The sequence below is a fragment of the Aspergillus undulatus genome (genome assembly GCF_047715775.1).
Source record: "Aspergillus undulatus strain CBS 261.88 unplaced genomic scaffold BDV17scaffold_50, whole genome shotgun sequence".
Taxonomy (NCBI): Eukaryota; Fungi; Ascomycota; class Eurotiomycetes; order Eurotiales; family Aspergillaceae; genus Aspergillus; species Aspergillus undulatus.
The window spans coordinates 66,662-82,904 of NW_027396654.1; the positions used below are offsets into that span (position 1 = coordinate 66,662).

Here is a 16,243-nt window from a genome sequence, read left to right on the forward strand (position 1 = left end):
CAAGGACAAGGACAAGGTCAAGGACAGGGGCAAGGTCAAGCTCAAGGTCAGGCACAGGGCCAAAACCAAGGACAAACATCAGGTTCAGGCCAGACCTCTGGCCAAGGACAGGGTCAAATTCAAGGCCAGGGCCAGGGTCAAGGGCAAACTTCTGGCGGTCAAACCTCAGGACAAGGCCAGGGTCAGGGTCAAGGTCAAGGTCAAGGTCAAGGTCAAGGTCAAGGTCAAGGACAAACATCCGGCGGGACAGGCCAGACTTCCGGTCAATCTCCAAGTCCCGGCCCGTGGCCAGGCCAAGGTCAAGGTCAAGGCGCGGACTCCGGCACCACCTCTGGCTCAGGCTCAGCCTCGGGCATGGGCACTGGCACGGGCTCCGGCTCTACTTCCAGCTCTGCTTCCGAGGGAAAGTGCTGGAGTTTATCCCTTTATCCAGACAACCAATGCAGCGGCACCCCATCCCAGTTCAGTGGCAACGAGAGCCTGACATGTTCGTCTGTCCAGGGTGGAATTTCCGCAGCGGCGTTTATTGCTGACTTGGGCGAATGCACGGTTGTGTTCTTTGAGAGCGCAGGATGTGATGATGAAGCAAAGATTGGAAGCTTTGGTGGTGCTGGTAACGGACTTGGCTCCGGTTCTTGTTCTGTTCCGCAGGGTGATGAGGGTGATGATGAGAATGGCGATGAGGGTGATGATGAGGCCAGTGGTGAGGGTGATGATGAAGACGAGGAAGGTGACGAAGATGAACAAGGTGCGGGCGAGACTGGAGTTCAAGGCCAAGCTCAAGCCCAGGGTCAAGGTCAGGGTCAGGGCCAGGGTCAGGGTCAAGGCGAAGACGAAGAGGAAGAGGAAGGTGAAGATGAAGGCGAAGGAGAGGGCGCCGGCAATTCTGGTAATGGAGGAAATGGCGAAAGGGACGAGGGCGAGGACGAAGGCCAGGATGAGGGTGACGGCGAAGGTGACGATGAAAGCAATGAGAGTGGAGAAGAGGAAGATTCGAAGGGACAGGGCAAGAAAGCCGAAGTATATGAGGGCGACGAGGGCAACAAGAAAGGCAAGGGTGGTTGGGGAGAGAAAAAGAGCGAGACAAATGGTGGTGGAGATGGAAGAGAGGCTGAGGATGAGAGCGATGACGAAAATGGTGATGACGAGGACAAGGGCAAGAACAAGAAAGCTGATGACGACGAAGATTGTGAAGAAGACGAGAAGAAGCGAGGTTTCAAGAGACAGAACAAGAAGCGTCAAAACCAGAGTCATGGACAGGGCAGTAATGGTGGATTCGTGATCAAGGCGTTTGCAATCATCTGCAACTGAGGTACCTAAATTATTGTTTCCGTGCTTTATAACTTCGCTACGCCTCAATGTCTTTAAAAGTCATTTAATGTGTACTTGCTTCTGATTACTATGTCAGTAGAGATGCTTTTCTTCCTCATATACTACTATTCAACTAGAAGACAGATAAGACAAGCCACAAGAGCACGCAATATGAAAGGACAAAAGAGGGAATCTTGCTGCGCTGCTGAGATTGGAGACAGGTGTCATGGATAAAAGCAGGTATAAAGAAACGGGGGGTTGGAGAATTTATGCAGGTGCTCCAGCCACAGCTGTCAACGATTAAAAAGGTGCTATCTTTGACCTCGAGCGTGAAACAACGAATTAAGAAGGGCGTGAAAGAAGGCAAGGAAAGCTGCGAGGGAGTGGAGAGCACCGCCAGCCCCCACGTCGTCCGCCGCAGTCGAAGGACACGGAACGTTGGTTGCATTGGCTCCTCCTTTCTTCCAAAGAAAGCTATTAACGTGAAGAAACAGTAGTCGAATAATATTATCCCCATAGACAGTTACCGCCGCCGTGCCACGAGTTTCATAGCATAGGCACGGTCGGCACGTAAAATGATAACCCGCATCGTGAGAAGATTACTCCTCGCCGTTGGCGCCCTGCTCCTGGCTTGCCTCGCGAGCCATACGGGCTTCAATCTCCCTCAATTGACTTTCGCGAGCCAGCAGCTCCTGGCGCTTCTCAGCAATCTCACGCTGCACCTTGAGCTCAATCTCGCGGAGTTTCTCTTCCTCACGGCGGAGTTGTTCTTCCTTCAGGCGGACGGATTGGGTGGCCAGGTCTTCGGGGTTGATAGATGAGTCGCCTCCGCTTCTACTTCGGGTTAGCATATGTGGCACTTCGGGATGCTCAAGGGTACACGTACGTAGCTGCACCATCGACGCTCTTGCTGAGCTTCTCGGTACGGTAGTTCTCGTATAGGAAGTCATGAGTGATTTCCTTCAGATCCGCCAGATGGCTGTGGAGCAGAGCACTTCGGATAGCCAAAAAGTCGGAGTGCCGTGGGTTCTCAACCTCGACAACACCCCAGGGGTACTGCCTCGCGCGCACCTTCCGGTTGTCAATCTCCACAAAGTCATCGGAGCCAACGATGGCGAACGGCATCAGTCCCCGAAGCTCAGCGTTCTCCTCCACAGTGTCTTCATCATCCTCCTCGATGTCGTAAGGGAAGTTGTAAACAGGAATGCGGTAGTGCTCAATGTCTTCCATGATGAGCTTTTTCGACTCGGCAAGTTCAGCGGGAGTGAGAGAGTCGGCTTTTCCGATGACGGGGATCACGTTCACACGCGGGGAGAGGCGCTTCATCAGTTCGATGTCGAGCTCGCGGAGTCCGTGACCGGTTGGTGTGATGAAATACAAGAGGACGTGAACACGGTTATCCCTGAAGCGGGGGTTACGCTTGATTCGTGATTCTTCGGCGAGAATATCGTCGTATTGGCGTTCCAGGTATCCGACAATCTCACCAAAACTACACAATGGTCAGTCTGGCGCCACGTATACAGTCTGGCGGTAACCACATGCCTGGCTTCATTGTCGATCTGGTCACCAAAACCGGGGGTATCAACGATGGTTAGAGAGATTCGAGTGCCCTCGTCGTCCAGCTCGAGCTCTAGTATAACGGATCAGCCTGAAGCTTCGGCCGGCCTTGTGCTGACAAGCATACCAACTGTCACCGGCTTGATGCGAACGCCCTCCTCAATGTGAGCATTGGCGGCATCGTCCGCATCCTTGCCCTCCAGAACCTGCTTTCCGCAGAGTGTGTTGACGAAAGTTGTGCGTCCTATCGTGGAATGCCTCCGTTAGGTCTCGAAATGGTTTGGAGATTCGCTGGGTTGGACCACGCACCAGTTCCGCTGGCACCGCAGACCATCAAACAGAACTGAATTCCCTTCTTGACATTCTTCTTCCGGCGGAGCTTTATCTAAAAGTAGGCGCAACGTGCATTAGTTCCAGAAATCCAATGCTGATCGGAAAGGGAAAAGCGAGGGAGTGCTAACGGCGGCGTGCTGTCAAGAAGAATCAACAATCAGCAATTGACCATAGAATACAAAGGTGAATGAAGGTGGATCATCTTTCTAGAGCCCTGAAGTCATTAAAGGGGGAGCGTTCACATACCGGGTTATACGCGGACGACATGCTGGGCTAAAGAAAGGGGATGATCGAGAAAGAAGCGAAGATGGTCGGGAATGTGAATTGAGGGAGGAGAAGAAAAAATCTAGCGAGTGGAAGGGAGGAGAGACAGAGAAGGAGCAGTAATGCGGAAGGGAGTGAACTGCTGGACTCCTGAAGTCGAGTTGGAACCAGCAGAGTAGAGGTCGAGAGAGGTCGAGAGAGAGCGTCCGGGATAGACGACCTGACCTGGCAGTTTAGGGGGGAAGGCGCCCCGATCGGGTTTAGCCAATTCGGTCGCTGTATCAAATACGCCCCTCGTACACCAGCTTGCTCCCCTTTCTCACCAGAGCTCCGGACAAGCCAATAATGGCAAGCGGTATCTCCCAGAGACGGTATCCTGTATTATTTTATGGTATCGCTCATACGAATGTATCCAGACAACCCGAGCCTGTGTATCCAAACCGTGCTACATAAACACCAAAGCTACATAGGTGTCTTTTCAATGTCTACTTGTTGACGGGTGGTGAGAGAAATTGTTTGTGCCCAAATTCGAAACGCTGGGTTCTTAATTGGGGTGTCTGACCCAGTGAAGCTTGGCCAGGAGTGATAGACCCAAAATCCATCAAGCTCAAGCCACCTCTCATGTCAGAACAGTCAGCCAGACAACGTCAAATCCAGCAGCATTTTTTCCAGATTTCCGACCCGCAAGAGTATCAAAGACAAAGCGCGGCGCTGCTTTCTGACTCGCGTCTGATGCTTATGTATTCTGGAGCAGCTTATCAAGGCGATGAACACCTTTGGAGTCTGGACGGGTTGGACAGAAATTCAGGGGTAAATAATTTGGGGAGCCAAAAGCTGGTCTGGTGCTCTCCGCGGCCGTGGGGCCCTTGCGGGTCGGGTATATTGGTGCCTGAGCCCTGAGGCCGCAACAACTACGAGGAAGTATACAATCTAAAGTCTAGCTGACGATAATATTCTCAAGAAGTCTGAATGTTTACTCAAGCAGAGAATTACGATTTAAAAAGCGAGTGACGGACATAGTAACTAACAGAGAAGCGGCAAAACAAAGGGTCGATCGATTCGTTGGTAGAGGGCACCATACCTGCACTGAACCTGCTCAAATCCTACGGCTGATGTCAACTTCGGGCAACGATCCAAGTTCGCCGTTCTCAAGGAGTATAGTACGAAGCTTGCAAAAGCCGAGCCATGGGTTCCGACCACGCAGTTTATCACCATGCCAGAGACCCCAAGCGTCCCGGAAGTGCGGCTCCAGACGGCGTTCGATCTCGGCATCGCGATTTCCCATTAGAGCATACAGCATATTCTGCCAGACTAGGTCAAGATCTTTGATATGGCCAAAGTCGCGGCAGAATAGTATCATAACGGCCCTAGTACAGACCCATGGGGTTAGGATTCTCACGGGGTATTCGTCTACCCAACGGCGTGAGCGTCCAACAGCGCTCCCCGACACGGTTTGATCACTGGTCGTGAGCGACATAACTGGGTCATCAGCAGCAGGGCGTTCGGGTTTGATATCTGGTAACCACCAGAGAACAGAGGACTGTTTATGCAGTGACAGGATTTTGTGGAATTGGTACCTTTGGTCGATATGAAAGTGCGCAGCGGCGATAGGGTGGTAACGATCCCTCGCCAAAGAAGTGTGGCACTTTCTGCGGGACAAAGGAGCATCATCTGCCCAAAACCGATCGATTGCTCTTGATTCCACACAATCCGGGTCCTCGCAATGAGGGAATCCAGAATTCGCCAGGAGTTCGGTTGCGTACGGAATCCAGGCATCAGGAATGACAAAGTCAACTTCCTGGTCGGAGATTCAGCATAGGCTCATTGACTCGAAAGATTATTCTTACCGGTATTACTTCATGATACCCATACAGGGCGATCGCCATCCAGCCCCAAAGCACGTAGGGGATGTTTCTGCCTCCTAGAAGGTGTGCAACATCTGTTGCAGGCCCAGCTCCGCCGATTGGGGCCATGATGAAAACTATGCTGTGATTTCGATCAGTCTGTCCACAAAAAACAAGATTCAGATATATTCCCCAAGGATTCCATGTTAGCAGTCAATTGTCACTTTATACTCTATCCAGATTCACGCCCCGGGTTATGGCTGATCAGTGAACCTTTGATCTGAACAAAGGTAGACAATAGCCTTTATCAGCGACAGAGATCTGTGCGATGGCTCTGTAAAGGCCAACCAGAGCCTGTTTATTTGTCTCTTAGTTCATGTCACAAAAATGCTTGTAACAATTTATTCCAATAATCGCTGGAACCATATCATAGGCGGATGAGCATCGCAGGAAGGCCATGTTCAATTCCCAATTCAAGGAATCTGGCTGCTCATTGTGGCAGACGACGAATTTGCTGTCCCATATTAATGAGGGATGAGAGTCACGATGCAGGTGAGAAGCTGTTGTCCCGTCCGTGTTCTCCCGAGGATTGTTGCTGAGGTTTGTCATCGGCTCGCGTTCGCTTTAGCTCAAGGCCGAAGGGGCGAGATTCTTTGGGCCGAAGAGCCCCGGATTTATCATCAACTACAGACCCACCCGAAGTATACTTCTTCGAAACATGGTCATATCAGCATTTGCCATGGATGAAAAGGCAGTCAATTATCTAGGAACAATGGGGGAAATTATCTAAAGCATCTCAAAAATTCACTCAACAATTTCAAACACTTTGATCTCAATTGACCAGCTATGGAAACTGTCCTCGTCATTGGAGCAACTGGCAATATCGGCGCCTCTACCGTCAAGGCTGCCTTGAACACGAAGCGTAACGTGCTCGCCATCGTGCGGAGTCAGGATTCAGCCGACAAGCTAGTCCGCCATATCGGGTCGCCTGACGGTATTGCGTTTGTTGAGGCCGATGTTCTCTCCGACACTGGTGTTCGAGGCGTTGTTGACCAGGTCCGCGCTGGCAAGCTGCCAGCTTTTCAGCATGTCTATTCCTGTGGTCAGTACTGTCCTAAGCCTGTTTTAGCTTCTAAGAAGTTTAACAATTCATCAGTTGGCGGCGAGTACAGCATGGTTTCCCTGAGGGACATCGCTACGGACCGGCTGCGCGCCAATATGAACTCCGCGTTTGAGGCTGCTTTTTGTAAGCTGCCCAGTCCATACACAACTTCAGCAATATTCTCTGACCGAGTCCTTTCAGTCGCCTACCGGGAAACCATCGACTATCTGCTGGAACAGAAGCAAGAAACAACATGGACCATCTGCACCGGGTCGCAAGGCGATCTAGCAATCTTCCCACTCCCAGCAATGACTCAAGGCGCCTTATTCTCAATGGCCACAGCCGGTGCTCGTGAGAATGCTGAGACGAACGTCCGCTTCAATGAGGTCTACCTCGGCTTCCGAGTTGAGGTTGATGAGGATGCGACGAGAAATGGGACAACAAGCGCCTCAAACTTTGCAGCGGTGTATGAGGCTATCCTGGCGCGGCCTGAGATTCGCAGTTCGCGGGTTTCGGTTAATTCTCATGAGGACCTGAAGGATATCAAGTTCGCTCGCAAGTTCTAAAGGTTTTGTTTTCAGTAGGGACGGAGATTGCTGGTGAGATCTCTACCGATAATTGCAATGCAAATTGTTACCGCATATTTCTCCTTGCGTATTTTGACCTGAGTAGCATCATTAATAGGCTGCGTCGGATATGAATAATCAATTCGATGCAGGTGGCCAGCTTGTTTGCTCCTCCAAAAAGTAGTAAGTATGGGGCGAGGCGGGAAAGATAGCTAGGCAACCCACTGAGGCCAGCCTTTTGGATCAAGGTTCCTTTTCCTCGCAGAAACGACGTACAGGTTTTGCATCTTCGCCTACTCCGTAGTAATGTCGTTCGTGTTTGAGAGGCACAGCCTTTGCAGCTAAGCAGTGCCGCTTTAAGCCAAACGGGTGGACCCGTGGATGTTAAGTCCGAGTCAGGTCCGCAGGTGATCTTCGGCATCTTCCAAGCTTCGAGCTCGAGCTTCCTTCAACGTCCAGCTCTAACGGACTTGAAAGTCTATATTGCTGCTGCCATCAAGATGAATACGCGGCAGATCATCGACGATTCCCAGGGCCCGTTCTCACGGTCCGCCACCTTCAACAGCGACAACTCTTGCTTCTCAGTCGGTTTGGAAGATGGGTTCTGCAGTATGTCGAGCTCCGTCGTATATATCATGCGCGCCGTGAACAAGTACTGACCCGATGAAGTCTTCAGCTCCAACCCATGCGAACTTAGGATGTCGAGAAGTATGTGTATCTATTGGTCGTCCTTTCTGTCCTTTGACGAGCGCCCCTCACTGACGGCGCAACGATCTAGGCTTCAACGCCGGGATAGGCCTCGCCGCCATGGTCGGTCAGTCAAACTACCTCGCGCTCGTCGGCGGCGGAAGAAGACCGCGATACCCGCAGAACAAGGTGCGCCAATACCTCCCGCTTACGGACTCGCGCTCACAGAACAAATACAGCTAGTAATCTGGGACGACGTGAAGCAAAAAGCCGCGATCACTCTCGAGTTCTCAACATCCGTCCTCGGCGTCCGGTTATCGAAGTCGCGAATCGTTGTCGCCCTGCTCAATAGTATCGAGGTGTGGGCTTTCTCCCGCCCGCCGGAGCGGCTCTTCATTTTCGAGACGACGGATAATCCGTTGGGATTGGCTTGTCTAGGACAGAAGCTACTGGCCTTTCCTGGGCGGTCTCCTGGACAAGTTCAAATTGTTGAGCTGGAGACGGGGAATGTTAGCATTATACCTGCCCATAGTACACCACTACGCGCTATGACTCTAAGTCCTGATGGGGAAGTTCTTGCAACGGCAAGCGAAGCGGTAAATTCTTTATTCCTAGGAGATTATTCATTGTCGGCTAACTGATCACAGGGCACTTTAATACGGGTATTTGCTACAAGTAATTGTGTGAGAATGGCTGAACTCCGACGAGGAGTCGATCACGCAATTGTATTTGCACTTGCCATCTCGCCGTCAAATAACCTATTAGCCGTGACTTCCGACAAGTCTACCCTTCATGTCTTTGACCTTCCCCATCCACGCAACAGTGCATATCGTAACCAGCAAGCATCGTTCTCCGATGAAGGAGTGAACAGAAAATGGGGTGTCCTCGGGAAGATTCCACTGCTACCGAGAGTGTTTTCTGATGTGTATTCATTCGCAAGTGCACACTTTGAAATGGGAGAAGACGGCTTGGGCCCTCTGCCACCGCTTGGCTCTGCTCTAGGACGGCCTCCGAAGGGTGTGATAGGATGGACGGATAATGACACCATGGTCGTCGTTGGCGCAGGTAGTGACGGCAGGTGGGAAAAGTTCGTTCTTCGCGAAGGTGAAGAGGGGAAGCGATACTGCATCAGAGAAGGCTGGAAAAGGTATCTGGGTGATGGGAGCTGAAGGAAACTTCCCCCCTTCCCCGCCAAGTTCGTCAACAACAAGAAATATGTTGTGTGGCCATTCTGACCATGGCCAACATCCGGCGCAAGCAACGGCAAGGCAGCCCCGCGTCCAAATTTTTTGCAACGATAGGAAGTACAGCATTGGGAGGCAGGTTGAATCTAGGTATCGCCCTGCCGGTCATCCATACACTACCGGCATCTGATATGGGGGCCTCGCCGCCTAGGCTTCAGTCCAAGAAAGGTCGCTAGTCGCAAGCATTCGATGGGTTCGTTGGGCTCTACCTTAATCGACGATGATCTCGTCTATCCCGCTCCCGGCGCGACGGTGATCGAGAACGCTCCGGAGTTCTATCTCTGTAGGACCTATCTCTTCGATCTCGCTCTTTGTAATCGCGGCTGCTTCTGTCTCTGGATCGCGAGCGTTCGTCGTCGCGTCGGTGGCGGCGATGGTGATGGAAATGGCGACTCGGCCTCTCGCGACCAATTTCCCGTCTTCGCGACGACTTTTCTCTCCTTGCTTCCTTTTCTACCGCCCGAGCCACTTCCTCCCGCTTCTCTTCGATGAGGAACTCCTTCATTGGGTCCTCCTCATCATGGTTCTGTATCAGCTCCTGCAATTCAATCTCCTCTTTGAGCAGCCGGAGTGGACGTGGCTCTCTGTCTTCACTTCCTCTCCTCTTCCGTCTTCTTCTCTCATTGTCCGTATCACCGTCGACCTCTTGAACGGCGGTCTCACCCATTAATTTGGCAACATTGTTTGTATCCTCCTCCTCATCGCGCTTCTTGTATCTCGTGTGATCCACGCGTAGTATCCTGCCCAGGACTGTCGCTCCACCCAGATTATCGACTGCGAGATCCGTACTGCGCTGATCCTCATATTTCAGAAAGGCAAAGCCTCGGCTCTTTCCTGTTTCTTTGTCGCGCACTAGATTGACGTGGACTGGTTCGCCGTACTGAGAAAAAATGGTGACAATATCGCCCTCTGAGAGATCGAAAGGGAGGCCGCCAATGTAGATGTAGGCCGTGTCGCGGTAATCGGCGTGCCAGGAAGCTTCGGGAGGACTAATTTTCAGTCAATAAGTGAATGCGCATCAAGGGTAGGGTAATAAAGAGCATACACAGCATTCTCTAGCTCGCGCTTGTTAAGCGCCTGAACCTGGCGAATGTTATTCATGATATCTTTCTTGCTTGGAAGGTGACGAAGAAAGAACGTTGAGCTCTGAAAGCCAAGCAATGACAGCTTCCTGGTCCGATCCGCTGGTATCGCGAATCACGTGATATATCTACCTCAAAGTGTTATTTGGTGATGAATGGTGGATCCAGGAGAGGACATAGAACAACAAGGACAAGGACACTTTCAACATGCTGAATAGTTCTGACCCCCGTCACTTAAGGACCGCCTGATATCACGAAATATAAAACTGCATCCGAATACCACGCCTTCACCACCATCAATCTCCAGACTCCGCGATCTCCGTTTCAACGCCGAAACACGTCCCCTGACCTGCTCCGCTTCCGCTTTCTGTACCGACACCACCGCCGCCCTCCCACCTGGTCAACGCGTCAAACTCCCCGAAGCTTTGAATACATTACTTGGGGCAATCTTGGATTTATCTGCGCCGACTGAGCGTGGATAAATTGGGAGCAAACAATGTCGACATCAAGTCAAAATCCGAAGAGATCCAGCACAGGAAATAACAGTCGCCCGTCGAGCAAAGATGGATCAAAGAAAAACATCTGGTCTTCTATGCTGGATAGCGCTGCGACCGGAAAGCGCCTGCCGGAGAAAAATCTCCTCGTATTAGGTACGGACCCCTTGAGCTCTACTTGAGTGATCACTGCTAACCCACCTTTTTCAGGAGGTACACCCGAAAGCCAGAGGGAGTTCCTAGAAGCCTATTCCGCAGACACTTCCGACCCCAGTTTATCAAATGAGCGCCGGAAAGCGAAAAGGAAGGTGCCTCCCGTCGCCAACCAGTTTGCTTTGGGATACACATATCTAGATGTTTTGGATGCGGACCAAGAAGGTAAGTTGTGGAATTCCCAATTTTACCCCTCAGCTAGGTTACGAATTGGAATCTGACATTTCGCCCTCAGATACATTGGCGCGCGTCTCCGCATACCTCCTCTCCGAACCTTCGTTATCCTTTGCTCCTCTCCTTAAACCGCTCCTGACGCCGCAGTCCATCCCCGAAACATCCGTGGTAATTCTTCTAGATTGGTCGGATCCTTGGACATGGGTACGGCGCCTTAGAGAATGGGTCCGCCTTTTGCGCCATGTACTTGTTTCGCTGGACGACGAGACCAAGGTTGTGATGGAAGAGAATATGACACTGTGGAGGGAGCGGAAGAAGGGCCTTGACGCCAGCTCCACAGGGACACAGGCATCCAACTCCGGATCCGTGGTTTTAGGTCCTGGAGAGTGGGATGAGGAGCTGGGGATACCTCTATGTGTGGTTTGTCAAGGAGTACGTACGCCTCACTACCCAGTGGTGACGACAGGTGCTAACATTGATTGAACAGACGGACAAGATGGAGAAGCTAGAGCGCGATCACGGCTGGCACGAGGACGAGTTCGACTTCATCCACCAGTTCTTGCGAACATTACTGGTAAAACGTATGAACTCCTCTCCGCGCGAATCGAACTGAATCTAACTGATGCAGATGGCGCGTCCCTCATATACACCAAGCCTTATAACGCAAACAACCTTCATATCGTCTTACATTCCCTTCTCGGCATACACTCTCTGCTGAAGAAGTTGTCGCTAAAAGCGTCATTCATCGAACGCGATAAGATTCTAATTCCCACTAACTGGGATTCATGGGCGAAGATCCGAGTTATTCGAGAAGGATCCAACATAGAGGGCATATCGACAGCTTGGTCTATTGAAATCCAGGATCCACCCGAGCCATTGACAAACGGAAACGACAAAGTTCAGGATGAGAACGCTGAAGAAGACGACGGAACAAGCGCTGTAGCGATATACGAGCAGACCATTCAAGATCCCAAGCGAACGACATTGTTAGCTTACCCCGGTAGCCAACAAAGCGGGAACAAAATCGAGGTCGAAACATCCGATATGCAGGGCTTCCTAACGAAGCAGCTGGAAGTTCTGGAGCAGCTGAAGATCGAGGACGAGAAGGACCGAGCGGCCAAGAAGACGCCTCAGCTAGAGATGTCTCCATTAGAGGATAATAGCCGGGTGAACGAGCATATCGGCCCGGTGCAATTTAATATGGGCGGTATCCAGGTGGACGCTGATGACATGCTTCAGAAGCTCAAGGTATATTCCCAACCTCTTCACGATGATCATGATGGGGACCACTCTAATTACCTTCTGCACAGGACCGAGAAGCCAGTCGAACCCAGCGAAAGGACCCCGTCACTTCACCAGGCGACGAAAAAGCACACAACCAAGCTCTAGCAAACTTCTTCGCGGGTCTAGTCAAGAAGCCCGGCGGTAGTCCCCGCGGAAGTCCCTCGGTATAATACTATCCCTCTGCCTGATCACTTTGCCTTACTTCATCTTCTTTCCCATTTATGTTGGAAGTACATCGGAGTTGGACGGAAGTCTTTGGTTCCGTTTCTCATTGCAAGTGGTCTGGTTTCTTTGCCACTACACTGTAACAGTTTTCTGGCGACTGGTACACTTCATTCGTTTAGTACCTACATACCCCAGTACGCATGCATCTCTTTTTCCTTTCAAGTTCAGTCCCTTTTGATTGTCGATGGTTAGCGTAGATACCTCAGGCTTTTCTAGTACATTTCTTTGGCGAGGGAAAGGATGATGTGATAGTCTGCTGTTGCAACTAAATCAACCATATTTAAATCGAACATTCAGATATGAACTCTAAAGTTTACATAGCAGCCTCACTGGCCCTTATGTCTACCTAGCTGGAGCAAGCTACTGACCACCTTATTCTACCAGATTTAGGGTAGTCGTTGAGGTCAGCATCGTCGACATCTACAGCACGTGATTTAGATAAAGTGGGTATCAGGCCCACATACTTAATCGGGAAAAGCCTCACCACGACCATCGAAGCCAGCGTGGTGTAACTGGTGACATACTCCTTGGATGCGACAAGCCTTGTTAAAACAAGGGCCAGGGGAGCTACAGGTTCGAGACCTGGAGCTGGTCCTTTTCTTTTTTCTTTTTTCTTTTTTTTTGCTTCTTCGAGTTTGGAATGCGGAATTGTGCCGTGCGAATGGTTGGGTTTTTTTGTTTTTGGGGAAGCGAAGTATATATATCAGAAAGAAAAACGGCATACTACCAACTTCACGATAGGTCCCCTACCCTCTGCTTTTCACCAATTCTGAATAAGCGGCATATAGCTATACCGATATAATATATATACTACACAATCGAACGCATGGTTGGTGAAAGACGTCACGAATCTACCACCCCTCCCAAACCCTATCCGGCAACACAGTCCTCATGATAGCCCAATGCTCCAGCGCCCCACGATCCTGATACTTATGCAACCGATTAACCTCCTTATCATGCAGAACCTTCCTTCCGCCCTGTTCAACGACCTCGAATCGGGCCGCATCAACCTCATGCTTCGGCAACAAATACCTCGCGCGGAATCGACTGCCTAGAAAATCGGCGGGGACGGGGTCACGGAAGATCAAGGGGAAGGAAGGGGACTTTGTGCAAAAGATAACCATGTTTGTGAAGTCGGGCCCGACTTCGGAAGAGGCTTCTTCGCGGAAGAGACGGCAGGTTGGGAAGATGGATTTTATGGTGCGGATTGAGAGGGCGGTTGGGTAGAGGGTTAGGTCGCCGGCGTAGTTCTGGTGGTGTTATTGGTTAGTGATTTCGAGAAAAGGGGTTCTTGGCTTGGGTGTTGTCCAGTTTAAGGAAAGAGAGAGGCGGGACGTACGAGAGCGATAACGCCGTCGTCCTTGAGCAGGGCATGTAACCCGCTAATAAACTCATACGTGAAGAGCTCGACAGGCTCAGCGCCACCAGTGAAGACGTCGTGGACGATGTAGTCGTACTGCTTTACTTGAGGCGCGGACTTAGCCCGGTCGACGAAGGCGCGAGCGTCTTCGATGACGGGGGTGTGGTTCGATGGAAGACCAAAGTAATCCTCTGCGAACATGTGGACGATGGGGTCAATCTCGACGATTGTGGTGTCGATGCCGTGCGCGATGAGAGCGCCAGGAGTTGTGCCGATTCCGAGGCCGCTGGATTCCGTTAGTTGATGGTTTGCTCTTGATCTCTTGAGGTATGGAGGCAGGGACATACATGACGAGTGCGTTGGTTTCGGCATCTACACGAGGAGCGCCAGTAGCTGTCTCAACAAGACGGACGGCTTCAAGCATGGTAAAGACTGCATAGATGGGGTCCTTCACGGTGGGAGGGGTGTAGTTGGGGCGTTTCTTGAACCACTGGCCGCCCAGGAGACTGTGGTCGCACCTCATAACCCGGAAGCCATCGTCGAGGTTGTCCAGGACCGAAACATAGCCGGTCGTGGAGTCTTGACGTGCGACGAGAGCGAAGCCTTCCTCGGCAAGGGCATTGTTGAGAGCCGTAGTCGTATATCCCAGTGGCAGATGCTCGTTGGTGGTGAGGGAGAACAACAAGGACGGAATAGCCAGTAAGAGCGCCTTAGACGGGATTGCAGCAGTATATAGAATGGGGATCAGAATCTGAAGACCCGCACGGCTAAGAAAGACCGTCGACCCAATAGCCCTAGACAGGAACGCTTTGATCAGGTGCTCGCTGGCAGAGTAGACGACGTAGGAACCGAGCAGGGGGATATGCTCTGCCACAAGATCGCCATGCTGGTTGAGATTCAGGCCAGACTGCACCAGTTTACCAGCACAAGCCACGGAAAGTAAGACGAGGGGGTACAAAGCGAGCACCTCAGTAATCACCGGGCCAGTAGGATTCCCGAGCGCGGAGCTCTGCTGTGAAACGAAGTACTGGAGCACGGGCAGCCAGAAAGCTAGCACGGGAACCGCATAGACGGCCTTGCGGCAGGACAGACGATGGATATGCTCTTTTGCAAACCAGCCTGCTGCACCAGCGATCCCAACCCCGTAGCCGTGGAAGATATGCGACGGGGTTGACCCGTAGACGGGAGCAAGGGTCAAGAGAAAGACGTAGGAGTAGAACGCCGCAAGGACCAGCAGGGCCGCGCCGACGGTCAGCTGCCTCTTTGGCTCTTGCTCGTAGATGCTCCTGAAAGGGGCCATAACTTCTTTCAATTGTTCAAACTTAGGGAAAGCTTCTGGCAGGTGTCAATTCTGGATTTCCGGCCACGGCATAGCTGGCAAATTATATTGCCAAGCATGTGGGGAGATATGAAACAACAGGAGACTCTTACATGTCCCCTTGATGGCCAATCAATATAAATTGATTTGAATATATATATAGGCCGAACAAAGCATGCAGTCTTGATCAACGGCCGTTGCGACAAGCAATGATTTGACAGATTTTGACAGCGCGGAGTTGATAAATTTGCCGCCCGCCGCCGACTCCATTCCATCTCCGCATCATCACCACCTCACCTCACCTCACCCCTCAGTACTAACCATCATCATGCCTTTCTTCCCAATGGGCACTGGCATCCAAGACGGGCGAAATGGCGCACCGAATGAGTTCCCCACCACAAATGAAGAAGCCCCATCCGCCTCCGCAACGCTCGTCAAAAACCGCCGCAAACGCTACCTAGACCTCCACCCAGAGTACTTCTCTGCAGACCTCGAGCTAGCCGGTCCGCATACTCTACCATGATCGCACAACTGTGCAGGAGCTAATTCACTCAGACCCCCTTCTCTACGACCGCCTCATCCGACGCTTCCAAACCTCCGCCGAGCGCGAAGCCGAAGGTCGGCGCAAGGGCTTCTCCGGCGTCCTCCAATCCGACCTCCTCCGGTCCGAAGCGAAAATAGACGCCCTGAGCCATCCCGATCCACATGCGCTCTTCACATACGCGCGTGGTCCCAACGGGGAGATACTTGCTGAGGACCGTGATGAAATTCCGAGGTCTAGAGAGGAGGGAGAGGCCGCTTGGCGGTGGGAGATGACGATGAGGTTTCTTCGGGGGGAGGATGGAGATTTTGATTACAATACTGTTGATGGGGATGAGGGGCTTGATGAGAGTGCGGATGAGATGGAGAAGTGGTTTGATGATGAGGAGCCGGAGTGGGTGGTCGATGGGCAGGACGAGGGAGGTGATGTGAGGGAAAGGTTGGCGGGAGAGACTGGGATTCAGGACTTTTGATGGGGGCTAGTCCCGGGCTTCTAATGCACTCGCTCATGCGAGCTCTCTCGCCTGGTCTCTCGCAGCTGCCCGTCGCCTAAGCCCGACTGCTTTGTCCTCGAACAGAACTTAACCCCCACCCGGCGGACAAATCGGCAAGTCATTGAGCTACCCTGACGAGCCTGTTCACTTG

At 51.8% G+C, this 16,243-nt stretch overlaps 9 protein-coding genes across 9 annotated transcripts; 5 read left to right on the forward strand and 4 right to left on the reverse strand.

Annotated features, from left to right (window-relative positions):
• Positions 1–354: 354 nt before the first annotated feature.
• On the forward strand, positions 355–1,311 carry BDV17DRAFT_294163 (uncharacterized protein; the record flags this gene model as incomplete). The annotated part of the gene is made up of 1 exon (XM_073762782.1): positions 355–1,311. The coding sequence occupies one exon, from the start codon at positions 355–357 to the stop codon at positions 1,309–1,311; it is 957 nt and encodes a 318-aa protein (XP_073612567.1).
• A 63-nt stretch (positions 1,312–1,374) lies between these two features.
• On the reverse strand, positions 1,375–3,659 carry aspA (putative septin AspA). The gene is made up of 7 exons (XM_073758778.1): positions 3,448–3,659; positions 3,330–3,338; positions 3,178–3,253; positions 2,996–3,112; positions 2,854–2,941; positions 2,198–2,800; positions 1,375–2,145 (listed from the first exon to the last, which is right to left on the reverse strand). Exons 1-7 carry the CDS (start codon positions 3,466–3,468, stop codon positions 1,911–1,913), a joined length of 1,149 nt encoding a protein of 382 aa, XP_073612568.1. The 5' UTR covers positions 3,469–3,659; the 3' UTR covers positions 1,375–1,910.
• Positions 3,660–4,463: 804 nt separating this feature from the next.
• BDV17DRAFT_177867 (uncharacterized protein) lies at positions 4,464–5,558 on the reverse strand. The gene is made up of 2 exons (XM_073754887.1): positions 5,313–5,558; positions 4,464–5,263 (listed from the first exon to the last, which is right to left on the reverse strand). The coding sequence occupies exons 1-2, from the start codon at positions 5,436–5,438 to the stop codon at positions 4,562–4,564; spliced, it is 828 nt and encodes a 275-aa protein (XP_073612569.1). The 5' UTR covers positions 5,439–5,558; the 3' UTR covers positions 4,464–4,561.
• A 337-nt stretch (positions 5,559–5,895) lies between these two features.
• BDV17DRAFT_271229 (uncharacterized protein) lies at positions 5,896–7,226 on the forward strand. Its single transcript, XM_073758779.1, has 3 exons — positions 5,896–6,411; positions 6,466–6,555; positions 6,613–7,226. The coding sequence occupies exons 1-3, from the start codon at positions 6,156–6,158 to the stop codon at positions 6,975–6,977; spliced, it is 711 nt and encodes a 236-aa protein (XP_073612570.1). The 5' UTR covers positions 5,896–6,155; the 3' UTR covers positions 6,978–7,226.
• Positions 7,227–7,306: 80 nt separating this feature from the next.
• On the forward strand, positions 7,307–8,973 carry BDV17DRAFT_177879 (phosphatidylinositol-3,5-bisphosphate binding protein HSV2). Its single transcript, XM_073754888.1, has 5 exons — positions 7,307–7,586; positions 7,647–7,685; positions 7,756–7,853; positions 7,904–8,260; positions 8,312–8,973. Exons 1-5 carry the CDS (start codon positions 7,478–7,480, stop codon positions 8,831–8,833), a joined length of 1,125 nt encoding a protein of 374 aa, XP_073612571.1. The 5' UTR covers positions 7,307–7,477; the 3' UTR covers positions 8,834–8,973.
• BDV17DRAFT_177965 (uncharacterized protein) lies at positions 8,954–10,247 on the reverse strand. Its single transcript, XM_073754892.1, has 2 exons — positions 9,954–10,247; positions 8,954–9,897 (listed from the first exon to the last, which is right to left on the reverse strand). The coding sequence occupies exons 1-2, from the start codon at positions 10,007–10,009 to the stop codon at positions 9,114–9,116; spliced, it is 840 nt and encodes a 279-aa protein (XP_073612572.1). The 5' UTR covers positions 10,010–10,247; the 3' UTR covers positions 8,954–9,113.
• BDV17DRAFT_177881 (dynein family protein) lies at positions 10,032–12,691 on the forward strand. The gene is made up of 6 exons (XM_073754889.1): positions 10,032–10,640; positions 10,695–10,862; positions 10,933–11,303; positions 11,359–11,452; positions 11,500–12,119; positions 12,182–12,691. Exons 1-6 carry the CDS (start codon positions 10,487–10,489, stop codon positions 12,323–12,325), a joined length of 1,551 nt encoding a protein of 516 aa, XP_073612573.1. The 5' UTR covers positions 10,032–10,486; the 3' UTR covers positions 12,326–12,691.
• Positions 12,692–13,231: 540 nt separating this feature from the next.
• On the reverse strand, positions 13,232–15,040 carry BDV17DRAFT_294170 (spermidine synthase; the record flags this gene model as incomplete). The annotated part of the gene is made up of 3 exons (XM_073762783.1): positions 13,232–13,630; positions 13,720–14,026; positions 14,088–15,040. The coding sequence occupies 3 exons, from the start codon at positions 15,038–15,040 to the stop codon at positions 13,232–13,234; spliced, it is 1,659 nt and encodes a 552-aa protein (XP_073612574.1).
• A 222-nt stretch (positions 15,041–15,262) lies between these two features.
• BDV17DRAFT_177884 (uncharacterized protein) lies at positions 15,263–16,182 on the forward strand. Its single transcript, XM_073754890.1, has 2 exons — positions 15,263–15,561; positions 15,614–16,182. The coding sequence occupies exons 1-2, from the start codon at positions 15,387–15,389 to the stop codon at positions 16,069–16,071; spliced, it is 633 nt and encodes a 210-aa protein (XP_073612575.1). The 5' UTR covers positions 15,263–15,386; the 3' UTR covers positions 16,072–16,182.
• The last annotated feature ends 61 nt before the right edge of the window (positions 16,183–16,243 follow it).

Excerpts from the sequence above, each read along its gene's own strand:
- aspA (XM_073758778.1), bottom strand. The coding sequence starts at position 3,468 with ATGTCGTCCGCGTATAACCCG. Across the intron at positions 3,113-3,177 it reads CTGCGGTGCCAGCGGAACTG|GACGCACAACTTTCGTCAAC; the intron begins GTGCGTGGTCCA and ends ATTCCACGATAG. Across the intron at positions 2,801-2,853 it reads CAGATCGACAATGAAGCCAG|TTTTGGTGAGATTGTCGGAT; the intron begins GCATGTGGTTAC and ends ACCATTGTGTAG.
- BDV17DRAFT_177867 (XM_073754887.1), bottom strand. The coding sequence starts at position 5,438 with ATGGCCCCAATCGGCGGAGCTGGGCCTGCAACAGATGTTGCACACCTT. Across the intron at positions 5,264-5,312 it reads GGTATCATGAAGTAATACCG|GAAGTTGACTTTGTCATTCC; the intron begins GTAAGAATAATC and ends ATCTCCGACCAG.
- BDV17DRAFT_271229 (XM_073758779.1), top strand. The coding sequence starts at position 6,156 with ATGGAAACTGTCCTCGTCATTGGAGCAACTGGCAATATCGGCGCCTCT. Across the intron at positions 6,412-6,465 it reads TCAGCATGTCTATTCCTGTG|TTGGCGGCGAGTACAGCATG; the intron begins GTCAGTACTGTC and ends ACAATTCATCAG. Across the intron at positions 6,556-6,612 it reads CGCGTTTGAGGCTGCTTTTT|TCGCCTACCGGGAAACCATC; the intron begins GTAAGCTGCCCA and ends GAGTCCTTTCAG.
- BDV17DRAFT_177879 (XM_073754888.1), top strand. The coding sequence starts at position 7,478 with ATGAATACGCGGCAGATCATCGACGATTCCCAGGGCCCGTTCTCACGG. Across the intron at positions 7,587-7,646 it reads TTTGGAAGATGGGTTCTGCA|TCTTCAGCTCCAACCCATGC; the intron begins GTATGTCGAGCT and ends GACCCGATGAAG. Across the intron at positions 8,261-8,311 it reads TTGCAACGGCAAGCGAAGCG|GGCACTTTAATACGGGTATT; the intron begins GTAAATTCTTTA and ends AACTGATCACAG.
- BDV17DRAFT_177965 (XM_073754892.1), bottom strand. The coding sequence starts at position 10,009 with ATGAATAACATTCGCCAGGTTCAGGCGCTTAACAAGCGCGAGCTAGAG. Across the intron at positions 9,898-9,953 it reads CGCGAGCTAGAGAATGCTGT|TCCTCCCGAAGCTTCCTGGC; the intron begins GTATGCTCTTTA and ends ACTGAAAATTAG.
- BDV17DRAFT_177881 (XM_073754889.1), top strand. The coding sequence starts at position 10,487 with ATGTCGACATCAAGTCAAAATCCGAAGAGATCCAGCACAGGAAATAAC. Across the intron at positions 10,641-10,694 it reads GAAAAATCTCCTCGTATTAG|GAGGTACACCCGAAAGCCAG; the intron begins GTACGGACCCCT and ends CACCTTTTTCAG. Across the intron at positions 12,120-12,181 it reads ACATGCTTCAGAAGCTCAAG|GACCGAGAAGCCAGTCGAAC; the intron begins GTATATTCCCAA and ends CCTTCTGCACAG.
- BDV17DRAFT_177884 (XM_073754890.1), top strand. The coding sequence starts at position 15,387 with ATGCCTTTCTTCCCAATGGGCACTGGCATCCAAGACGGGCGAAATGGC. Across the intron at positions 15,562-15,613 it reads TGCAGACCTCGAGCTAGCCG|ACCCCCTTCTCTACGACCGC; the intron begins GTCCGCATACTC and ends TAATTCACTCAG.